Source organism: Zea mays, chromosome 2, assembly GCF_902167145.1.
Source record: "Zea mays cultivar B73 chromosome 2, Zm-B73-REFERENCE-NAM-5.0, whole genome shotgun sequence".
In the NCBI taxonomy this organism is placed as follows: domain Eukaryota; kingdom Viridiplantae; phylum Streptophyta; class Magnoliopsida; order Poales; family Poaceae; genus Zea; species Zea mays.
The window spans coordinates 31,576,152-31,598,164 of record NC_050097.1 but is presented as its reverse complement, the minus strand read 5'-3'; the positions used below and the strand labels follow the sequence as shown (position 1 = coordinate 31,598,164).

The 22,013-nt window shown below is 53.0% G+C and overlaps 1 protein-coding gene across 1 annotated transcript; it reads left to right on the top strand.

Annotated features, from left to right (window-relative positions):
* Positions 1 to 2,057: 2,057 nt before the first annotated feature.
* On the top strand, positions 2,058 to 8,447 carry LOC100191657 (uncharacterized). The gene is made up of 15 exons (NM_001137086.1): positions 2,058 to 2,211; positions 2,359 to 2,402; positions 2,522 to 2,631; positions 3,422 to 3,459; positions 3,531 to 3,608; positions 3,722 to 3,775; positions 3,853 to 3,954; positions 4,052 to 4,137; positions 4,218 to 4,321; positions 5,173 to 5,241; positions 5,319 to 5,434; positions 6,149 to 6,183; positions 6,427 to 6,569; positions 7,049 to 7,171; positions 8,163 to 8,447. The coding sequence occupies exons 1-15, from the start codon at positions 2,205 to 2,207 to the stop codon at positions 8,254 to 8,256; spliced, it is 1,203 nt and encodes a 400-aa protein (NP_001130558.1). The 5' UTR covers positions 2,058 to 2,204; the 3' UTR covers positions 8,257 to 8,447.
* The last annotated feature ends 13,566 nt before the right edge of the window (positions 8,448 to 22,013 follow it).

The window sequence follows — 22,013 nt, the reverse complement described above, 5'->3', positions numbered from 1 at the left end:
CTCGGTCTGAGGATCAACCACAAGAGTAGGAGTCTCTCCTGCAACATGTACAAGATGATCAGTCCCACGTCAAATGGAATGAGCAAAGTGTTCATGGTCCAAAATGAAGATGTAATGCCAATAAGACTTACTGCAATTGGTTTGTGCCAAAGGGATACACGCAGCTAAATCTGTCTGCAGACCATCTCCTGGCTGACTTAATGGGATCAAATTGGGGCCAGATTGAGCATCAGGAACAGTTGACACGTCATCGATAGCACGATCAAAGTCTTCAGGGGGACGGTCTACTACAACCGGACGCACCACAACCTCCATGAGTTGCAAATGGGTCTTCATAGCCGAAGTAATATAATTATCCCAATCCAGTTGACAATCAACTGGGATGACTCGTCTTATGACATTTAGTGGATGACCAATATTAAGCACTCCGTCAACCGCAATGTCATCAGCTTCATGGTAACCTAACTTTTGTTTAGCCTTTGTAAACACATCTCTCAAGGAGGGTCTACCATCGAATAGTACCGGCACGTGTCGCATATCAATGAACTTGGCATTTCCATAAGGATCTTGTTCCACATTGCCTCCATGATACAAGCTCAAAAAATTGTCCATCTATTTGAAACACCAATTAAACATTTAATATAAACTGTGGATGGTTATTACCTAACCACAAACCACTAATTACTACCTAAATAAGTATAAATATAACCACCACCCACTAATATACTAACCACCTTATAAATTACTCATATATAATAATTGCAAATTTTGACAGCACCTCCCCTGCACGGGGAGGATAAAAAACATGCACATTTGACTCACATTCATAATATTCAATCAAATCAGCATTTATCACAATAACTAACATTCATTACATTCAAAAAACAACAAATCATAGCAATACAATCTAACATAATTAACACAAAATGCTTACACAATAACAAAAACCATATAAAATTTACCTATGCGGGCGCGACCGAGGGTCGGGGCGGCGGCGGCGCTTGTGGGGCGGGGCGGGGCTGCCGGGTCGGGCGGGGCGGCGCCGGCCGGTGGTGGAGCGCCGACCGTGGAGTAGCGCGGGCCGGGGGAGGACGGAGGGCGGCGCGGGGATCCGGCGACGGAGGGCGACGCGGGGTCCAGTGGGGGCGGCGTGAGTTCAAAATTTTGGGACATAATTTTGTCTCCCACGTTGAATACAGGGGGTCGGCGCCAAGATCTATGGCGCCGAACCCCCTGACACGTGTACCGCCGCCGACACGGGGGTCGGCGCCAAGATCTATGGCGCCGACCCCCTGACACGTCACTGCCAGCCAAGCCTCCACGTCAGGCAGACAGGCGCCAATATTATTGGCGCCGGCACACAGAAGCTCGGCGCCAATGATGACGACGCCGAGCTAAGGGTCCATTTTTTGAAATGAAACTGCCAGGGGCATAATTGTGCAAAAAAACATAAAAAGGGCCAAATTGCAAAAAAGTTGGCAATATATACTCACTACTCATAGATTGAGAGCATAGTTTGAAAGCTTAAATTTATGAAATCCTTGTAGAATGTGAGATTTCGTTCCAATGTAGAACCCATGTTTGTGAGTTTGACAGTCGAATGTATCAACCGCTACAGAAACTGGAATATTAATAATATTCGCTTTTCTAAAAAATACTCACTACTCAGTGATACTCCGGAACCCGGATTGGTGACCTCGAGCCGAACTGCAGTCGCTACCGCACCAGTAACGCGACGCTCGACGTGCCAGAACTGTAGGGTCGGGCACGTTTTCTCCCTTCCGGCTGAACCAGCGCTGCCACCTGCCAGTCGCCACGCCACACGCAGACACGCTCCTCTCGCCCGCGCCGGCCCCCGCCTCGGCCTCCTCGTCCCCTCCCCCTCACCGGCGCGCCTCATACGCGCCGCGTGCTCCTTCACGCGCTCCGCACGTGGGATGCGCAACCTGCTCCTGCCCCGTTGCCTCCTCTCCGCCCCCACCACCATGGCTCGTGCTTCCGTCTCCGGTTCCGCTGCGGTGGCCAAAGCACTGATCCCCTTAAACCCCGCCAGCGGCGGCCGCCTTCCTTCCCTGCTTCCTGCGCGCCTCCATGTCCCCGGGAGCAGCCGCGTGCTCCGCGGCGCCTCGCTCCGCTGCTATGCCGCCGCCGCCGCCGCTGTGGCCGAGCAGAGCCGCATCAAGGTGCAGAACCCCATCGTCGAGATGGACGGTACGTCGGCCTCCCGCATCTCCCCTTTCGTTTCGCGTGGGTGTAGGTGTGTGGATGAGCCTCCCGCCTCTCTTCTCTTTCGTTTCGCGTGGGCGTAGGCGTGTGGATGAGCTGATGACTGGACTGCTTTGGTTGTTTTGTTTTCAGGGGATGAGATGACGCGGGTCATCTGGAAGATGATAAAGGATAAGGTCTGTGGAATTTATATATTGTTTTCTGCTGTTTTAGATCCATAGTACGTAACCTATAATTTGATCACTTGATGGTTTGCTGATGCGAGCGGGATGAAATGGGGTTGAACTGTGTGTAGCTCATCTTCCCATACCTGGAGTTGGATGTGAAGTACTACGATCTTGGAATTCTCAATCGCGATGCCACCAATGATGAGGTCACCGTCGAGAGTGCCGAGGCTACATTGAAGTAAGTCATAATTCTGTTTTGTACACTCGGGTCCCGATTGGGCTAATGTTAAGCCAATTATTGTTCTTATCGCCAACTTTGTCGCCAAAGCATCTAGGAACAAGGTTGGAGGGCTTTTCATGGGGCATAATAATCTAGTTGGCTTGACAATCGTTATTTCTTCATTCATATTGCCTAATCATGGATGATTGTTCATAGCATGTAAATACTATGCATGCATGACAATTACCCTCCACTTATTAGAAGGTTAAGCACTAACATTAAGGTGTTGGGTTTAAAGTTCCTGGATTCCTTTTTCCTGATAGCTTTCCATGAAGAGTCTATCAAATATCTACAGTGGTGTGCATTTTCTTTGTGGCAGTTGGTAGATAAGTCCTTGCCTTTTGGCAATACTAGGAGACCAAAATGTTTTTGGTTTCCAATTCATTCTGTAACAGGGTTGCTGTACTCATTTCTAGTAATACATACTGGTGTAATGGTGCGATCCAGTACCCAGTCACTAGAAATATTTGGTTGGTTATTAAATATTAAATCGTCCACTCTTCTACTATTGTTCTGGTGATCATGATTTACATTCTTAGTGTCCTGGAGCTAAATATTTATTATAGATCGTCTTAGAATCATGCTGCACCTTCCGTGAACTTCATTCGCTTTCGAGTATCATGACACAAAATATTTATTATAGATCGTCTTAGAATCATGCTGCACCTTCCGTGAACTTCATTCGCTTGTGTAAAACCATTTTGTACACATTTTTGCATTGATAAGATCCTGTTTTGTGTCTCAACAGGTATAATGTTGCTGTTAAGTGTGCAACAATTACGCCTGGTAAGTCCCTTCAACTATGGTTTCCCATGTTCAATTATACATTTGGGCATTAATGTGCATTTTTTATGCAGACGAGACTCGAGTAAAAGAGTTTAAACTCAAGTCTATGTGGCGGAGTCCAAATGGCACAATAAGGAATATTCTAAATGGTTCACTCTCTGCTCTTTCTTATTTCTAGAAATCTAAGGTTTAACGTACTGGAAAATTATATGAAATGTCCTTGATCTTTGATAGCTAAATTTTAGCATCCATCCCTTGGCAGGGACTGTTTTTCGTGAGCCCATCTTGTGTAAAAACATCCCAAGAATCCTTTCTGGTAAGTAAATAGTACAGTATGGTGCGTTCAATGCAACAAATAATAAAGTTGCCAAATTATGAGATTTCATTCTTTAGGTTGGAAGAAACCTATTTGCATAGGAAGGCACGCCTTTGGTGACCAGTATCGAGCTACTGATATGATTATTAATGGTCCAGGAAAGCTCAAGATGGTATTTGGTGAGATCCAGTTGACAACTATTTTTGTCCTGTAATGATCTGCAGCATATGCTGTGGTAATTTTCTAATATGCTCTTTGTTGCTACTGAAAAATCAGTGCCTGATGGAGCTGACCCTATGGAGCTGGATGTTTATGATTTTAAGGGACCTGGTGTGGCATTATCAATGTACAATGTCGACGAGGTATTGTAGAACATCAATAGGACTTGTTGCTAATTGCTATCTTCTCTTGACTGGTATTCTAACTTCCTATCTCTATTTAGTCTATTAGGGCTTTCGCTGAGTCCTCCATGGCTATGGCTCTTTCAAAAAAGTGGCCTCTTTATCTCAGCACCAAGAATACAATCCTCAAGAAGTATGACGGCAGGTAGGGATCATTATCCTTTGATCTTTAAGCATTCTGTTGTTGGCTCAAAGACTACAAAGGACCCTTCTCTATGATGGCTCTGTATACATACATACATACTTACATAGTTTCATCTTTCTCTCTGAAATCTGAAGCATTCTGTCTGACATAGCTGATAAGTAACTGTATGGATTCACTGTTATGATACCATGAAGCATTATTTGTACGAAAACTTATACCTTTGTGATTTTTCTTCAGTTTACAGTTACCAGCATTTTATCATTATGATGCCCCCCTTTTTTTGTTCAATGACTCTTTGCAATCTTAAATACTATCAAGTCGCAGTAGGGAGGGTTCAGGTGGGGGCTAGAGTGTCTTTCCATTGATCCCTGTTCGATGTCACTTTTCAAAAACGGCGATGTGCACATATTGCTACTGAAACTTTAAATCATGCTTTGTTACCGTCTCAAGGATTACCAAGGACCCTCCCCTCTATTGCTTGTGGAAAGGTATACAAAGTTTGATCTTATTTTCTGAAATCTGGACTGAGTGAGCAAACATTGTCTGACGTAGCTGACCAGCAAGCACACAGTTGTGCTAATGTGAAGCATTGTTGTAGCCAGATGGGTTATCGCCTTGATATTTTCCTAGTGTCAAGTTACTACTGAACATTTGTCATTACAAATGTATCATTGAAGTTGCTCTTTCTATAGCCTTTTTGCAATCTACAGGCATTATGGTTCAGATGTAGAGCAAAATGTCTTTCCCTGATTTGCATTTGACTGCTCTCAATGTTACACTGCAGTGAGCTAATCATAATATACTAGACCAATCCAATATTGACATTTTCTAATTTGAAATGAATTATATAGGTTCAAAGACATCTTCCAGGAGGTATATGAAGAGCAATGGAAGGAGAAGTTTGAAGAAAACTCAATATGGTTTGTGCTAATTTATCCAGATTTTGATTATGATAGTTTTTCTCAAAGGAGAAACAATCTTTACATGTCACATGCAGGTATGAGCACAGGTTGATTGATGACATGGTGGCCTATGCTGTGAAAAGTGATGGTGGGTATGTTTGGGCTTGCAAAAACTATGACGGAGATGTACAGAGCGATTTTCTTGCCCAAGGTTTGCTCAAGTTCCCTTCCTGTTATTGCAAATTTGAATACAAAACAGTTTTTGTGCCCAGGGGATAAACAGTTTTTATGCATAACAGTTTTTGTTCCCAGCGATTTTCTCGAGCAGTCCCCACAGTTTTTGTGGCTCCCTAAGAGGAAAAACTGTGCATAATAGTTTTTTCCACCCCAAAACCTTTTCCTGCGGGCGCGGGGGACGCACTGACCTCCGTCGTCGTGGGGCACTGGCGGGGTGTAAGGAGCCACACCGGCAGTCCTGTGACGTGTGCAGGCACAGCACTTTATCTACTCATCATCAAAAGCAAAACAAGTTGGGAGGGAGAGGGGCATTACAGGTGTCGTGTGGAAGAACTGCGGGGAGAGAAGAGATGGCCTCGTGATTCCCTGCAACTTTAGCTTTCCCTTCTCTCTCTGTGCACTGTTCCGTCAGCACGCTGTACAGTAGAAAATTTTCACCATATCTGCGTGAAGATAACTTTCGTTAAAACAAACCATAGCAATCATAGTTAAAACAAACCATATCACAGGCAACTGGATGAGGACGCCATACAATTATTGATTTGAATATACTTCCCTTATTGAGATAACATGGTTATACCTTTCACGAAACTGCATGGTGATAATAGGTAGCATCCTTGGTTACAATATAGTTATTTTTCCATTTCCTTTTCCTAATAATTTGTTTTTTAATGAATGCTTGTTTCAGGTTTTGGTTCTCTGGGTTTGATGACTTCTGTGCTGGTACGTTGTGTACCTGTGTTATCTTTTACTCTGACGCAGAGCCCAACATAATAATAATAATAGTAGTAAAAAACAAAAGCATACACCAGACGAGATGTGTATTTTTTTATTTAAGAAATTGGAATTTGGACTCGAACCCATGGCCTCAAATGGACATTCTTGTTATCTAGACCACTGCTGCATAGATGTCCCTGATCTTCTTTTTATTATATTGGATTCTTCATTACCAGTTTCTTTTTATAGTTGTCTTCTGACGGGAAAACATTAGAGGCTGAGGCTGCTCATGGGACTGTCACTAGACATTTCAGGCTACATCAGAAAGGACAGGAGACAAGTACCAACAGTATTGCCTCCATATTCGCTTGGACCCGTGGACTTGAACACAGGTGATTACTCTTGTTGGAGTAAACGATGAATTTTCCACATGACTTGTGAAACCGTGGACATTTTTTTCCTCGAACGCGCAGGAGAGCTGCACATCATTATATTAAAAAAAGATAAAGGTCCGAAGTGAACCACAATACAATGCCCGAAAAAGGCAGAAGAACACATGAAAAAGAAAAGACCAGAACCTTAATACAGACTGGGAACTCTATCCTTATCTCATGCTGTAATAGGACGACCTCAGCTGTCACAGCATTAAACGCTAGAAATAGCCCTGACCCTATTAAAGGCAGCCGGGGGACCAAGGCTCTCAAGTTGCTTTGCACCAGCCCTACTCCAAAAGTCCAGTTCATCCATAAACAGTCTTTAAATGGTGCTCAAGGAAGGACTTGTTCCATCAAAACAACAAACAAAATCATGTTGCGTTTGTTCATCTACTTGTGTACGTGCTAATGCAATAGTGTTATCTTTGTCTGTTTAGGGCAAAGCTGGATAAAAATGATAGTCTGCTGGATTTCACACACAAACTTGAATCTGCATGTGTTGAAACGGTGGAATCTGGGAAAATGACTAAGGACCTTGCGCTTCTTATCCATGGCCCCAAGTAAGCTGATTTATTTATATGTATTGAGTATTTTTCTTCTTGTTTAGAACCTTAATGTTCAATTTCTGATACAATTTTGAGTGCAAGCTTATTGATATGGCAGCAAAGCGATAGTATCACATTAAATTAAGGAACATACATCACCTTTGATGCTGAAAAGCATGACAGTTGGAATATAGCTTTGCATGGATTGTAATTATATTAGAGTTAACATAAGGCAAGCATCAAGTTTGTGTTATTGCAATTGCATTAAGTACCAAACGATTATATTAGAAAGGATCCATATTTTTACTTGTTCCTCAGCATGATTATAGACTAAGGGCATGTTTGGTTTGTGGCTAATTATGCCTCACTTTGTCTAAGGTTAGTCGTTTAAATTGAATAACTAATCTTAGGCAAAAAAGTTAGGCAAAGTGTGGCAAATTAGATAGCAAACCAAACAGGCCCTAAAATCATCTGCATAGTTGCGTTTTTTGACTAGCCTGCTATATCTCTTAACATGGTAATTCCCGTGCCTACAGAGGCTTCTTTCTGAATCTGTAAGCAATGGACACAAGAGTAATGAATTTTAAGCTATATATAAATAGGCAATAGCTAGCCATGTGGTGATTAAGGGCCCGTTTGAATGCACTAGAGCTAATAGTTTTCTGGCTAAAAGATTGCTACTGGAATTAGCAGGTAACTATTAGCTGATTTTAGTTGTGTTGAACCGGCTAATGAACTAATAGATAGTTAAGTGTGCAGCTAATAGTTAGCTGGACTATTAGCTGTGGTGTTAGGATGTCTCTAGCTAAAAGCACCTAATAGCTGAACTATTAGCCGGGCTGTTTGGATTTCTTCATCTAATTTTAGCAGCTAACTGTTAGCTCTAGAGACACAATAATCTTATTTGTTTAGAGCAGTGTGCTATGTGCCTTTTTTTTTCTCTCGCTGCTGTGCTATTTTACATTACCAGTTACTTGAACCTTTTTTTCGTTGTTGCTTTTGATAGGGTAACAAGGGAGTTCTACCTGAGCACCGAGGAGTTCATCGATGCAGTCGCGCAGCAACTGCGAGGAAAGATTCAACTACCAACTACTGTGTAATCCTGAACCTGAAGCCTGAAACCGAACGAACTGGTTCATTGTGCATTCGGCGCACATTTTGATAGGGATGGCGAGATGGATCAGATCTCAAAACATTCTTTTTTTTTTGCTTCAGCCAAACATTTCATGGTTGGGTATATAATGACCCGTTGATCAATGTATTCAGAGCGATATTGAGTTAAATTATTACTAGTCGGTCGTCGTATTTTTCATTTTCCATTGCTTGATCTGAAGTAATTTACAAATATACATATAGTCATATATTAACACCTATTAAGTAGGAACTAGTACAATACCCCGACGTCGCTACGGCACACAATTTATCAAACGATCCATTAAGTATGCTAGTAGCAAATTGCGGAAGTACATAAGGAAAAACCGGGTAAAAACATTCAACACAAGCAAAGGGAGGTGAATTACAGAACTATCATTATGTGCCTATCATTTTATGCTGACAAAATAATCAAACTACAAAAAATCCATTCCAGCCACAAGTACTAGTAATAAATAACCAATCTAAAAAGAATAAACATTCACATACATGCCATACAATTCCTTGCCAAAGTTCTGCTCTATCAGTGCTTTAATCTCTTGAAACTTGGATGGAGTTGCTAGAGTTTTTAGAAAAAAATATAGTAAATAACAAGTAATGTCGTATATCTATACAATATCATTCGGGTAGACACTAATAATGAACCAATCTTGGAGGCCGAAGAGATTTGATGAGTACTCCTTTGGCACTTGTCTTAGTGAAGTAACATATTGACTAGCTTTGAAATAAAAACCTGCATCCGCTTCACATAGTTTAAGTAGTTTTTTTTGCTGACCGCAGATGAACCTACATTCAAGCTAAAACAAGGAGTATCATTTAACCATTCATCTGATCTAAAATCATATGTGGACTATGGCTACTCCTAAACGCAAGAGAACATTAGATGTGTCGGCGTTTCGACCCCGGGGTCCCTAGACCGACGAGTAAATTGTCGCTGCGTGTCCCAGCCCAGATGGCTCGGCGCGAGACGGAACACAAGGGGGAGACAGTAAGGGGAAACCGCGACCTCGTGTTGTCCTGCGCCCAGGGCGGATGCGTTTGCAGTAGGGGGTTACAAGCGTTCGCGAGGGAGAGAGAGAGCCTGCGCATCAGCCCGTCCTCCCGCGTGGCCACCTTTCGTACGAGAGCCCTGGACCTTCCTTTTATAGATGTAAGGAGAGGGCCCAGGTGTACAATGGGGGGTGTAGCAATGTGCTAACGTGTCTAGCAAAGGGGAGCCAGAGCCCTATGTACATGCCGTCGTGGCTGTCGGAGAGGTGTTGCTGCCCTGTTCATGTGATGTCGTGGCCGTCGGAGGAGCGCTTGAGCCCTGTGGAAGTACAGCTGTCGGGGCTGTCGGATCCTTGCTGACGTCTCCTTGCTTCCGTAAGGGGCTGAGAACCGCCGTCGTCATGGAGCACGCGGGGTGTCATCATTACCTGTTTTACCGGGGCGAGCCAGATGGGACGCCGGTCTTGTTCCCCGTAGCCTGAGCTAGCTAGGGGTAGGGTAATGATGGGCCCCCTGTGACGTGGTCGGTCCGAGCCCGAGGTCAGGCGAGGCGGTGACTCCTCCGAGGTCGAGGCTGAGTCCGAGCCCTGGGGTCGGGCGAGGCGGAGACCATCTTCCGGAGTCGAGGTTGAGTCCGAGCCCTGGGGTCGAGCGAGGCGAAGACCGTCTTCCGAGGCCGAGACGGGGGCCGAGCCCTGGGGTCGGGCGAGGCGGAGCTTCCTATGGCGCCCGAGGCTGGACTTAGCTGCTGTCGACCTCACTCTAGCGAGCGGCACAGCAGTCGGAGCAGGGCAGGCGACGCTGTTTTCCTGTCAGGTCAGTCAGTGGAGCGGCGAAGTGACTGCGGTCACTTCGGCCTTGTCGACTGAGGAGCGTGCGCCAGGATAAGGTGTCAGGCGATCCTTGCATTGAATGCTCCTGCGATACGGTCGGTTGGCGTGACGATCTGGCCAAGGTTGCTTCTCCGTGAAGCCTGCCCGAACTGGGCCTCGGGCGAGTCGAAGGTGCGCCCATTGCTTGAGGAGACCCTCGGGCGAGGCGTGAATCTGCCTTGGTCTACTGTTCCTGCCCGAGGCTGGGCTCGGGCGAGGCGAGATCGTGTCCCTTGAGTGGACGGAGCCTTGACCGGAATCGTGCCGATGAGGCCTTTGCAGCTTTGTGCTGATGGGGGTTACCAGCTGAGATTAGGAGTCTTGGGGGTACCCCTAATTATGGTCCCCGACAGTAGCCCCCGAGCCTCGAAGGGAGTGTTAGTACTCGCTTGAAGGCTTTTGTCGCACTTTTTTGCAAGGGGACCGACCTTTCTCAGTTGCATTTCGTTCCGGTGGGTGCGCGCGAGCGCACCCGCCGGGTGTAGCCCCCGAGGCCTCGGAGGAGTGGTTTGACTCCTTCGAGGTCTTAATGCCTTTCGTGATGCCTCGGCCGGTCTGGTTGTTCCCTCATGCGAACTGGTCGTTGCCCGGGTGCATAGTCAGGTTCCAAGTTCTCGGGCTGGTATGTTGACGCTGTCAACGGTTTGGCCGGAGCCGGGTTTGCGAGAGAAGCCCCCGAGCCTCCACACGGAGCGAGAGGACGGTCAAGGACTGACTCGGCTTTTTTCATACGCCCCTTCGTCGCCTTTTCGCAAGGAGGAGGGGGAAAGCGCCATGTTGCCCTCGGAGGGCGCTGAACATGGTGTCTCCAATCCGAGTGGACGCCCGTGCCCCGTTCGATAAGGGTCGGCTAGTGGCCCAGAGGCGCACTCCAAAAGTACATGCAGGTGATTTGCCGGACCCGGTCCCGTTTGATAGGGTCCGAGGGCTTGATGCCTCCCTCTGATGGGATTCCGTTACAGAATTGCTCTTGCTGGTCTCGGAAATGTCCTAGGGTACCTCGGGAGCGTAGCCCGAGCCTCGGCCATGTATCGGACGTACCCAGAGTCATCCCTCGCTCTGCGTGCTCTGAGGCGGCTGTCGAACCCTTCGGAGGGCCAGCCTTCGAACCCCTGATCAGTAGTAGGCGCGGAGCCCGAGTGGCCTGAGGCGGCTATCGAACCCTTCCGAGGGGCCAGCCTTCGAACTTCTGACCAGTAGTGGGCGCGGAGCCCGAGTGCTCTGAGGCGGCTGTCGAACCCTTCCGAGGGGCCAGCCTTCGAACCTCTAATCAGTAGGAGGGCTCGGGGCCCGCTTCCTTCGCGGAGAAGGATCCCTTTCGAAGTGTCCCCTTTCCCGGTCCCTGTAGCAAGAGAGAGAAAGGGGAAGAGGAAAAGGATACGAAATTGAACGGCGTGGCGCACCTTTTTTGACGCGGTCATTATGGCGGAGGTGAAGCGTCGCCCGCTTCGCCTGCCAAAGGTGTCGCCTGCCCTGCCGCAGAGTTAATGCGACGGGACGAGTGGTTGGCGGGGCAGCCGTTGTGCGTGCGCGAGCCGTTCGAGGAACGAGACACGGGCGCGTCGTCTTCACGCCGTGGGAGAGGGCTCTCTCGCTGTCCCAGGAGGGGACGTGAGCCTGCAGACGATTTGACTGCTGCTTCCGCCCGCCTGCCGCCGCCATTACTGCCGGCCCACTTTTGGACATATCGACCGTCGCGCCTTCTCTCGCGGCGGACTCACCCGTGACCGATGTGCTCGGTTGGCACTGTTGGGCCATGCGCAGGGTTGCCTCGAGTCGCGGCACCGGTTCCGCAGTTGAGAAGGCGCAGTACTGATGCAAGTGGCGGTTCAGTTTCTCGCACGTAGTAACCGGCACGCCGGTTACATGACGTGTGGGCCTGGGCCTCCATGCTGGTCGCATCGAAGTCGAAAGGGTGCGCCCCCTTGGTGTGGTTGCATGCCGCCTGCATGGCGGTCCACCCTTTCACCCGCTGGTCTGGGCGAAAGTGGAGGAGTGCTTGTAACCGCTGGGCAGTTACGCGCTCCGCGCGCGGCGGTTTGGCTCTTTCTGTCCTGGGCCAGCTTGCATGATGCGTGGGACCCAGCCCCCGTGTCGTAGGGGGAGGACCTTGGAGCGTGTTGGTGAAGACTCAGTCCACGACAGATGAGGACGCAAGTGGGGAGAGTCGCCTTTAAAAAGGGGGCGACCCCCTTGGATGGCAGCCATGCCTTCACACTCCCCTCATGCATTGCGCCCTTCCACCTTCTGAGCCCCCGGATGGGGAGTGCCCGCGTTGCTTTCGTCTTGCTGCTGTTGGAGGAGCGCAACTTCGCGGAAGTTGGTACCTTTCAGCCATCGCTCGGCTTCAAGGATTTTCATCAGGCAGCCCGGCTGCATCCCCTCGCCGATGGTCACCCAAGACGGTGACCACCAGTTCGATGGTGGGGAGAAGCAAGCCGGGCTGCGACCTCTTCCCCGCCCTCAGCTTCAAGGATCTTCATCATCCTTGCTGGGGAGGAGGGCGAGGCGAGCCGGGGCCTGCCTTCGCGTGGGCTGGCGTGCCGCTTCTTCCTCCAGCTTCTGGGGGTGGAAACTATCCTCCAGCTCTGCGGAGGAGGCACCCTTTAGCCATGCCGGGGAAGGCGAACTGTTGCTGCCCAGCCAGGGTGCAACATTCCGTCCTTTGTCCGGGCGACGGTGACCAGCCGCACCGGGGGGTCTCCCAACACGTCGTACGCCGCGAGGGCGACACTCATGTTCTGGGACGGTCCCATTCTCGTTTTCGTGGTGAGGATAGGAGTGAGGACCTGCCGGTGCGCTTTGGGCGACCGGCGCCCGCTGGTGCGCTTTGGGCGACCAGCGCCCGCTGGTGCGGTGTTGGTGGGCAGGTGGACGCCGCCATCGGTGCTGAGGTGGTGGCAGCTGGAGAAAGCTTCTCCGCCGACGAGACCGTCAGCGCCACCCGCGGATCGACCTCTGGCTCTTTGGCTTTAATATCTGGTTCTCGTCCCTTGAGTGGGGATGAGAACGAGAGCCTTCCGACGGCAGCGTCCGTCCTGGGACCATCGCTGCTGCTGCAGAGGTCGCTGGCGAGTCACTCGGAGTTTGTCGTCCCGCAGGCTCTCCGATGTGGAGGTTGTTCATACCCGCGGGAGTGGAACCGGAGTTCCGTTTGTAATGGCACCTTGAGTGCCGGTGTTTGTTCATTGTGGCTGTCGGGGCCTGAACATGTGTGTATTTGGGCGTAAAGCCATGTTTCTTCCTCCTTTCGAGCACCAGACTCGCCTGTCGGCTAGCTGGACCGCTTAACCAAGTGTGAGTTGCCCTGTGCGGAAGGTGATGAGTGAGGTATCCGTATCCCGGAGGCGTAGGAGTCCCTCGGCTCGGTCGGCCTTGCCGCCTGAGGCTTCTCTTGCTCAGTTAAAGGAACCCTCGGCCGCTCTGCGATGAGCCGAAGCCGGAGGCAGCGGTGTCAGCATGGACAGAGGCGGAGTCGGCTGGAGAAGAAGCTTCGTCGGCCGGAGCCTGGCCGGGCCGTCCACTGGCGGGACCAACGCCGGAGTCGGGTTGCCGAGGCCATGAGCCGGGCTGATGTCCTCGGGGGACAGCTGGCTGAGGCTACGGAGCGGCCGGTCAAGCCGTCTGCTCGGGCCGGGTTCCTGGAGGAGACCCCGGCGATGATGGCCCAGGGGCGGTGCTGACATCTTCCTTCGAGGTGGAGATCCTCCGACCGTGTCGTCGTCCGAGGCCGGGTCGGATTCCGCCGAAGGTGGAGTCGACGCCGAGGGTGCTGCTGCTCCCCCTACTGATGTCTGATCCTGCAGGAACAATTTATTTGTAGTGTGCGTATGTTTTTTGTGGCCGCAGAGGCCCAAACATACAGTCGTCGTGTTGTAAAGCTGCGTTTCTTTTCCCCTTGTTTCGAGTATCAGGACTTATTTTTCGGTAACAGAATCGTTTATCCGAGCGAGAGTTACTTTACACAGAAGGTGATGAGTGAGGTGTCCGTATCCCGGAGGCATAGGAGTTCCTCGGCTCGGTTGGCCTTGCCGCTTACGTGTACTCTTACTCGTCCGTTAGATTCTGTTATTGATATAGTCGAGAAGGCACGAAAAATCGTTTCGGCAGAAAAGTTTTTGAGCGTTAAGACTTGTTCGGTCAGCGGAATCGCTTATTCGAGCGTGAGTTACTTATCGCAGAAGGTGAAGAGTGAGGTATCCATATCCCGGAGGCGTAGGAGTCCCTCGGCTCGGTCGGCCTTGCCGCTTACGTGTACTCCGTCGTTTTCAGGATTCCACTATCAAAGTAGTCGAAAAGCACGAAAGATGTTCTGGCAGAAAGACTTTTTCCGAGGAAAATTTTGACGCAGAGGGAGTTCCCCCCTTCTAGCCCCCGAGGGAGGGTCGGGCTTTGCCGAGGCAAGGCTGACCCTTCCTTGATGGTTAGACTTTATTTGCGTATGTAAACGAGGTGTATGAACGACTTGAAAACATCTTAAGGGTAGAAGCGACGTAGATGTCAGATGTTCCAAGCGTTGCTGTAGACCTCGCCTTGACTGTTGGCCAGCTTGTATGTTCCGGGCTTCAAAATCTTGGCGATGATGAACGGCCCTTCCCAGGGAGGTGTGAGCTTGTGGCGCCCTCGGGCGTCTTGTCGTAGCCGAAGCACCAAGTCGCCCACCTGGAGGTCTCGGGACCGAACCCCTCGGGCGTGGTAGCGTTGCAGGGACTGCTGATACCGTGCCGAGTGTAGTAAGGCTATGTCCTGAGCCTCTTCCAGCTGGTCCAGTGAGTCTTCTCGGTTGGTCCGGTTGCTTCAGTCGTCGTACTCCCTCGTCCTCGGGGATCCGTATTCTAAGTCTATGGGCAAGATAGCCTCGGCCCCATAGACTAGAAAGAACGGCGTGAAGCCCGTGGCTCGGCTTGGCGTCGTCCTCAGACTCCAGACCACCGAGGGGAGTTCCTTCATCCATCGTCTGCCGAATTTGTTGAGGTCGTTGTAGATCCTTGGCTTGAGTCCTTGCAGAATCATGCCGTTGGCACGCTCTACCTGCCCATTCGTCATGGGGTGAGCTACGGCGGCCCAGTCCACCCGGATGTGGTGGTCCTCGCAGAAGTCCAGGAACTTTCTGCCAGTGAACTGGGTGCCGTTGTCGGTGATGATGGAGTTCGGGACCCCAAAGCGATGGATGATGTTGGTGAAGAACGCCACCGCCTGTTCGGACCTGATGCTGTTTAGGGGTCTGACCTCGACCCACTTGGAGAATTTGTCGATGGCGACCAGCAGGTGCGTGTAGCCCCCGGGTGCCTTCTGCAAGGGACCGACGAGGTCCAGACCCCACACAGCAAACAGCCAGGTGATGGGTATTGTTTGCAGGGCCTGAGCGGGCAGGTGCGTTTGCCTTGCGTAGAATTGGCACCCTTGGCAGGTGAGTACAATCTTAGTGGCGTCGGCCACCGCGGTTGGCCAGTAGAAACCCTGTCGGAAGGCGTTTCCAACAAGGGCCCGAGGTGCTACGTGGTGGCCGCAAGCCCCCGAGTGTATTTCTTGCAATAGCTCCTGAACTTCGGCGATGGATATGCATCGCTAGAGGATGCCTGAGGGGCTATGGTGGTAGAGCTCCTTTCCGTCACCCAGCAAGACGAACGACTTGGCACGCCGCGCCAGTCACCGAGCTTCGGCTCTGTCGAGGGGTAGCTCTCCTCGGTGGAGATACTGCAGGTACGGAGTCTGCCAGTTTCGATTAGGCGAGACCCCATTCCGCTCTTCCTCGACGCGCAGTGCCTCACCCTCGGGGGCCGAGGGTGCCTCGGGCTGAGCCGAGGGCGCCTCGGGCAGGGCCGAGACCTTCTCGGGCTCGGGCGTGTCGTCGGTCTTGACTGAGGGTTGATGTAGGTCTCGGGAGAAGACGTCCGGAGGAACCGTCGTCTGCCCCGAGGCTATCTTAGCCAGCTCGTCCGCAGTCTCGTTGTATCGTCGGGCGATGTGGTTGAGCTCGAGCCCGTAGAACTTGTCCTCCAGGCGCCGAACCTCATCGCAGTAGACTTCCATCTTTAGGTCGCGTCAATGGGAGTTCTTCATGACTTGGTCAATGACAAGCTGCGAGTCGCCACGAGCGTCGAGGCGCCGGACCCCTAGCTCGATGGCGATGCGCAACCCGTTAACCAGAGCCTCGTACTCGGCCACGTTGTTGGACGCCGGGAAATGGAGGCGCAACACGTAGTGGAGGTGCTTCCCGAGAGGCGAGATGAAGAGCAGGCCCGCGCCCGCTCCTGTTTTCATCAGCGACCCGTCGAAAAACATGGTCCAGAGTTTCGGTTGGATCGGAGCTATTGGAAGCTGGGTGTCGACCCATTCAGCCACGAAGTTCGCCAAGACTTGGGACTTGATGGCCTTCCGAGGCGAACGAGATTGTCTCGCCCATGATTTCCACCGCCCACTTTGTAATCCTTCCCGAGGCCTCTCGACACTGGATGATCTCCCCCAGGGGGAAGGATGACACCACAGTCACCGGATGAGACTCGAAGTAGTGTCGCAACTTTCGCCGTGCCAGAATTACCGTGTACAGTAGCTTCTGAATTTGCGGGTAGCAGATTTTGGTCTCGGACAGTGCCTCACTGATGAAGTAGACCGGCCTCTGGACGGGCAATGCGTGCCCCTCTTCTCGTCTCTCGACCACGATCGTGGCGCTGACCACCTGAGTGGTAGCGGCGACGTAGATCAAGAGGGCTTCTCCGGCAGCGGGGGGCACCAAGATGGGCGCGCTTGTAAGGAGCGCCTTTAGGTTCCCGAGGGCTTCCTCGGCCTCGGGGGTCCAAGTGAAGCGCTCGGTCTTCCTTAAGAGGCGGTACAGAGGTAGGCTTCTTTCGCCGAGGCGCGAGATGAAACGGCTTAGAGCCACAAGGCATCCCATGACCCTCTGTACTCCTTTCAAGTCCTTGATGGGCCCCATGTTGGTGATGGCCACGATTTTCTCCGGGTTGGCCTCGAAGCCCCGCTCGGAGACGATGAACCCCAGGAGCATGCCTCGGGGGACTCCGAAGACACACTTCTCGGGATTGAGTTTTATGCCTTTCGCCTTGAGACACTTGAATGTCGTTTCAAGGTCGGAGAGGAGGTCAGAGGCTTTCCTCGTCTTGACTACGATGTCATCGACGTAAGCCTCGACCGTTCGACCAATGTGTTCTCCGAACACATGGTTCATGCACCTTTGGTATGTCGCACCCGCATTCCTCAAACCGAATGGCATAGTAACGTAACAGTACATGCCAAAAGGTGTGATGAAAGAAGTCGCGAACTGGTCAGACTCTTTCATCCTGATTTGATCGATGCGAAAGACAGGGTTTCGCACCCAGTAGTGGAATCCACGATTTGATCGATGCGAGGCAGAGGGTAGGGAACCTTCGGACATGCTTTGTTTAGACCAGTGTAGTCTACACACATCCGCCATTTCCCACCTTTCTTTCTCACAAGCACAGGGTTGGCTAGCCATTTGGTATGGAATACCTCTTTGATGAACCCTGCAGCATCAGCTTGTGGATCTCCTCGCCTATGGCTCTGCGCTTTTCTTCGTCGAATCGGCACAGAGGCTGCTTCACGGGTCAGGCTCTAGCTCAGATATCCAGCGAGTGCTCGGCGACATCCCTCGGTATGCCAGGCATGTCCGAGGGACTCTACGCAAAAACTTCGGCGTTCGCGCAGAGAAAGTCGACGAGCACTGCTTCCTATTTGGGGTCGAGCTCAGAGCCGATCCGGATCTGCTTGGAGGCGTCGTTGCTGGGGTCGAGAGGGACAGACTTAACTACCTCTGCTGGCTCGAAGTTGCCGGCGTGGTGCTTCGCATCTGGCACCTCCTTGGAGAGGCTGTCCAGGTCGGCGATGAGGGCCTCAGATTCGGCGAGGGCCACGGCGTACTCCACGCACTCCACGTCGCATTCGTACGCGTGTCGGTACGTGGAGCCTACGGTGATGACCCCGTTGGGGCCCGACATCTTGAGCTTGAGGTAGGTGTAGTTGGGGACGGCCATGAACTTGGCGTAGCATGGTCTCCCCAGCACTGCGTGGTAGGTTCCTCGGAACCCGACCACCTCGAACGTGAGGGTTTCCTTTCGGAAGTTGTAGGGAGTCCCGAAGCAGACGGGCAGATCGAGTTGCCCAAGGGGTTGGACGCGTTTCCCGGGTATGATCCCGTGAAAGGGCGCCGCGCCGGCCCGGATCGAGGACAGATCGATCTACAGGAGCCCGAGGGTCTCGACATAGATGATGTTGTGAGGCTGCTGCCTCCGTCCATGAGGACCTTGGTAAGCCTGACGTTGTCGATGACGGGATCGACAACGAGCGGGTACTTCCCCGGGCTCGGCACGCGGTCGGGGTGGTCGCCCCGGTCGAAGGTGATGGGCTTGTCGGACCAGTCTAGGTAGACTGGCGCCGCCACCTTCACCGAGCAGACCTCCCGACGCTCTTGCTTGCAGTGCCGAGCTGAGGCGTTCGCCACTTGCCCACCGTAGATCATGAAGCAGTCGTGGACCTCGGGGAACTCCTTTGCCTTGTGATCCTCCTTCTTGTCATTGTTGTGGGCTCTGCCACCTTCTGCCGGGGGCCCGACCTTGTGGAAATAGCGCCGAAGCATGACGCACTCCTCAAGGGTGTGCTTGACGGGACCCTGATGATAGGGGCACGACTTCTTGAGCATCTTGTCGAACAGGTTGGCGCCTCCGGGAGGCTTCCGAGGGTTCCTGTGCTCGGTGGCGGCGACAAGGTCTGCGTCGGCGGCGTCACGTTTCGCTTGTGACTTCTTCTTGCCCTTCTTCCTCGCGCCGTGCTGAGCGGACGCCTCGGGGACGTCTTCCAGCTGGCGCCCCTGAGGCTGCTTGTCCTTCCAGAAGATGGCCTCGACCGCCTCCTGACTAGAGGCGAACTTGGTGGCGATGTCCATCAGCTCGCTCGCCCTGGTGGGAGTCTTGCGACCCAGCTTGCTCACCAGGTCGCGGCAAGTGGTGCCGGCGAGGAATGCGCCGATGACATCCCAGTTGGTGATGTTGGGCAGCTCGGTGCGCTGCTTCGAAAATCGCCGGATGTAGTCCCTCAGGGACTCTCCTGGCTGCTTGCGGCAGCTTTGGAGATCCCAGGAGTTCCTAGGGCGCACGTATGTGCCCTGGAAGTTGCCGGCGAAGGCTTTGACCAGGTCGTCCCAGTTGGAGATCTGCGCAGGAGGCAGATGCTCCAGCCAGGCTCGGGCGGCGTCAGAGAGGAACAGGAAGGTTGCGGATGATGAGGTTGTCATCGTCTGTTCCACCCAGCTGGCAGGCCAGCCGGTAGTCCGCGAGCCACAGTTCCGGCTTTGTCTCCCCCGAGTACTTGGTGATGGTAGTCAGGGTTCGGAACCGGGTCGGGAACGGCGCCCGTCGTATGGCCCGGCTGAAAGCTTGCGGACCGGGTGGTTTGGGCGAGGGGCTCCGATCCTCCCCGCTGTCGTAGCGTCCCCCATGCCTGGGGTGGTAGCCTCGGCGCACCTTCTCGTCGAGGTGGGCTCGATGGTCGCGGCGGCGGTGCTCGTTGCCGAGGCGACCCAGGGCCACAGGCGCTGTGTTCCGCGTGCGCCCAGTGTGGACCGAGGCTTCCTGTATGAATCGAGAAGTCGCGGCGCGATGCTCCGGGGGGTACCCCTGCCTGCGGGAGGCAGAGCTTTTGGCCCGTCGGACCGCGGCATCTTCTAGGAGATTCTTGAGCTCTCCCTGGATACGCTGCCCCTCGGTGGTGGATGGTTCCGGCATCGCTCGGAGTAGTATTGCTGCTGCAGCCAGGTTCTGGCCGACCCCACTGGAAGCCGGGGGCAGCCTTGCCCTGGCATCGTCGGTGATGCGGTGCTGGACGTCCTAGGCCAAATGACGCGCTTCTCCAGCCGGCGCTCGGCCTGCCCACTCCTGCCCGATATTTTGCCGGAGCAGCACAAGTTGTCCTGCTTCCTCATCGAGCCTGGCCTGCATCTCGCGGATTTGCTCGAGCTGTGCGTCCTGACCCCCCACAGGGACTGGGACCACAGCTAGCTCCCAAAGGATGTCAACACGAGGTGCATGCCTAGGGGGATCGCCGTCCTCCGGCATACCAAGGTGGTTGCCTTCGTCGAGACCCCCTAGATCGACGTGGAAATATTCGCGACTTGGGCCACAGTCCTCGTCGCCGAGGCTGTGGCTACTATCGGAGCAATCGGAGAGGCAGTAGTCACATGCGGTCATGAAGTCCCGCATGGCACTGGGGTTACCGAGCCCGGAGAAATCCCAACCATAGTCGGGCTCGTCATCTTCGTCGGAACCCAGGGGCCCATAGGTCGAGACGACCGTCAGTCGGTCCTAGGTTGACCACATATGGTACCCCGGAAGGTTCGAATATGCCTTTATGAAAGCCCCACCGAAGTGGGATCGCTCGGTGGGTCGAAGCTGAATCTAAAAGGCACAGGACGGGAAACAGACGGTACCTCTTGATTGACGGATGGTGACGAAGTCGCGTCAGGGACGGACTGCACCGTTATCTCAGGTACGAGGCTAACGCCCAGCAAGCCCTTCGCGAGCGTGCTGGCGTCGTCCGTCTGCTTGGGGTTGGCGTGTTGCGGGGAAACGACGCTCGTCTTCGTCTCAGACGCGATGTCAACGCCCGACGTGTCCCCCGGTGGGGCGTCGACGCCGTCGACTCGCTCGAAAGCCTACGAGGTGCCGCCTCCTGCTTGGCCATGCCTGCCTCGCCTCCTCCTCCGTCGGTGGGGAAGGTGACGGGACAGACCCGGATGTTACTCTTCCGCCGCGTGGGGAAGACGTCGTCGATTCCGCCGCCGGCGGGCGGGCGGGCTGACGGCCGCCATTGTCGTTGTCGCGTGGCGGAGGAAGGAGTATCATATCGTAGCTGCCGTCGAGGGACATGAACTCAAGACTCCCGAAATGGAGCAGTGTCCCGGGCTGGAGAGGTTGCTGGAGACTACCCATCTGGAGCTTGACGAGAAGCTGTTCGTCAACACGCAACAGGCCCCTACCTGGCGCGCCAACTGTCGGCGTTTCGATCCCGAGGGGTCCCTGGACCGACGAGTAAATTGTCGCTGCGTGTCCCAGCCCAGATCGGTCGGCGCGAGACGGAACACAAGGGGGAGACAGTAAGAGGAAACCGCGACCTCGTGTTGTCCTGCGCCCAGGGCGGATGCGCTTGCAGTAGGGGGTTACAAGCGTTCGCGAGGGAGAGAGAGAGACAGCCTGTGCGTCAGCCCGTCCTCCCGCGTGTCCACCTTTCATACGAGAGCCCTGGACCTTCCTTTTATAGATGTAAGGAGAGGGCCTAGGTGTACAATGGGGGGTGTAGCAATGTGCTAACGTGTCTAGCAAAGGGGAGCCAGAGCCCTATGTACATGCCGTCGTGGCTGTCGGAGAGGTGTTGCTGCCCTGTTCATGTGATGTCGTGGCCGTCGAAGGAGCGCTTGAGCCCTGTGGAAGTACAGCTATCGGGGCTGTCGGATCCTTGCTGACGTCTCCTTGCTTCCGTAAGGGGCTGAGAACCGCTGTCGTCATGGAGCACGCGGGGTGCCATCATTACCTATTTTACCGGGGCGAGCCAGATGGGACGCCGGTCTTGTTCCCCATAGTCTGAGCTAGCTAGGGGTAGGGTAATGATGGGCCCCCCTATGACGTGGTCGGTCCGAGCCCGAGGTCGGGCGAGGCGGTGACTCCTTCGAGGTCGAGGCTGAGTCCGAGCCCTGGGGTCGGGCGAGGCGGAGACCGTCTTCCGAGGTCGAGGTGGAGTCCGAGCCCTGGGGTCGGGCGAGGCGGAGACCGTCTTCTGAGGTTGAGGTGGATTCCTAGCCCTGGGGTTGGGCGAGGCGG

Coding starts and splice junctions, on each gene's coding strand:
- LOC100191657 (NM_001137086.1), top strand. Junction 3,776..3,852: donor CATCCCAAGAATCCTTTCTG/GTAAGTAAATAG, acceptor TTCATTCTTTAG/GTTGGAAGAAACCTATTTGC. Junction 6,184..6,426: donor GTTTGATGACTTCTGTGCTG/GTACGTTGTGTA, acceptor TTCTTTTTATAG/TTGTCTTCTGACGGGAAAAC.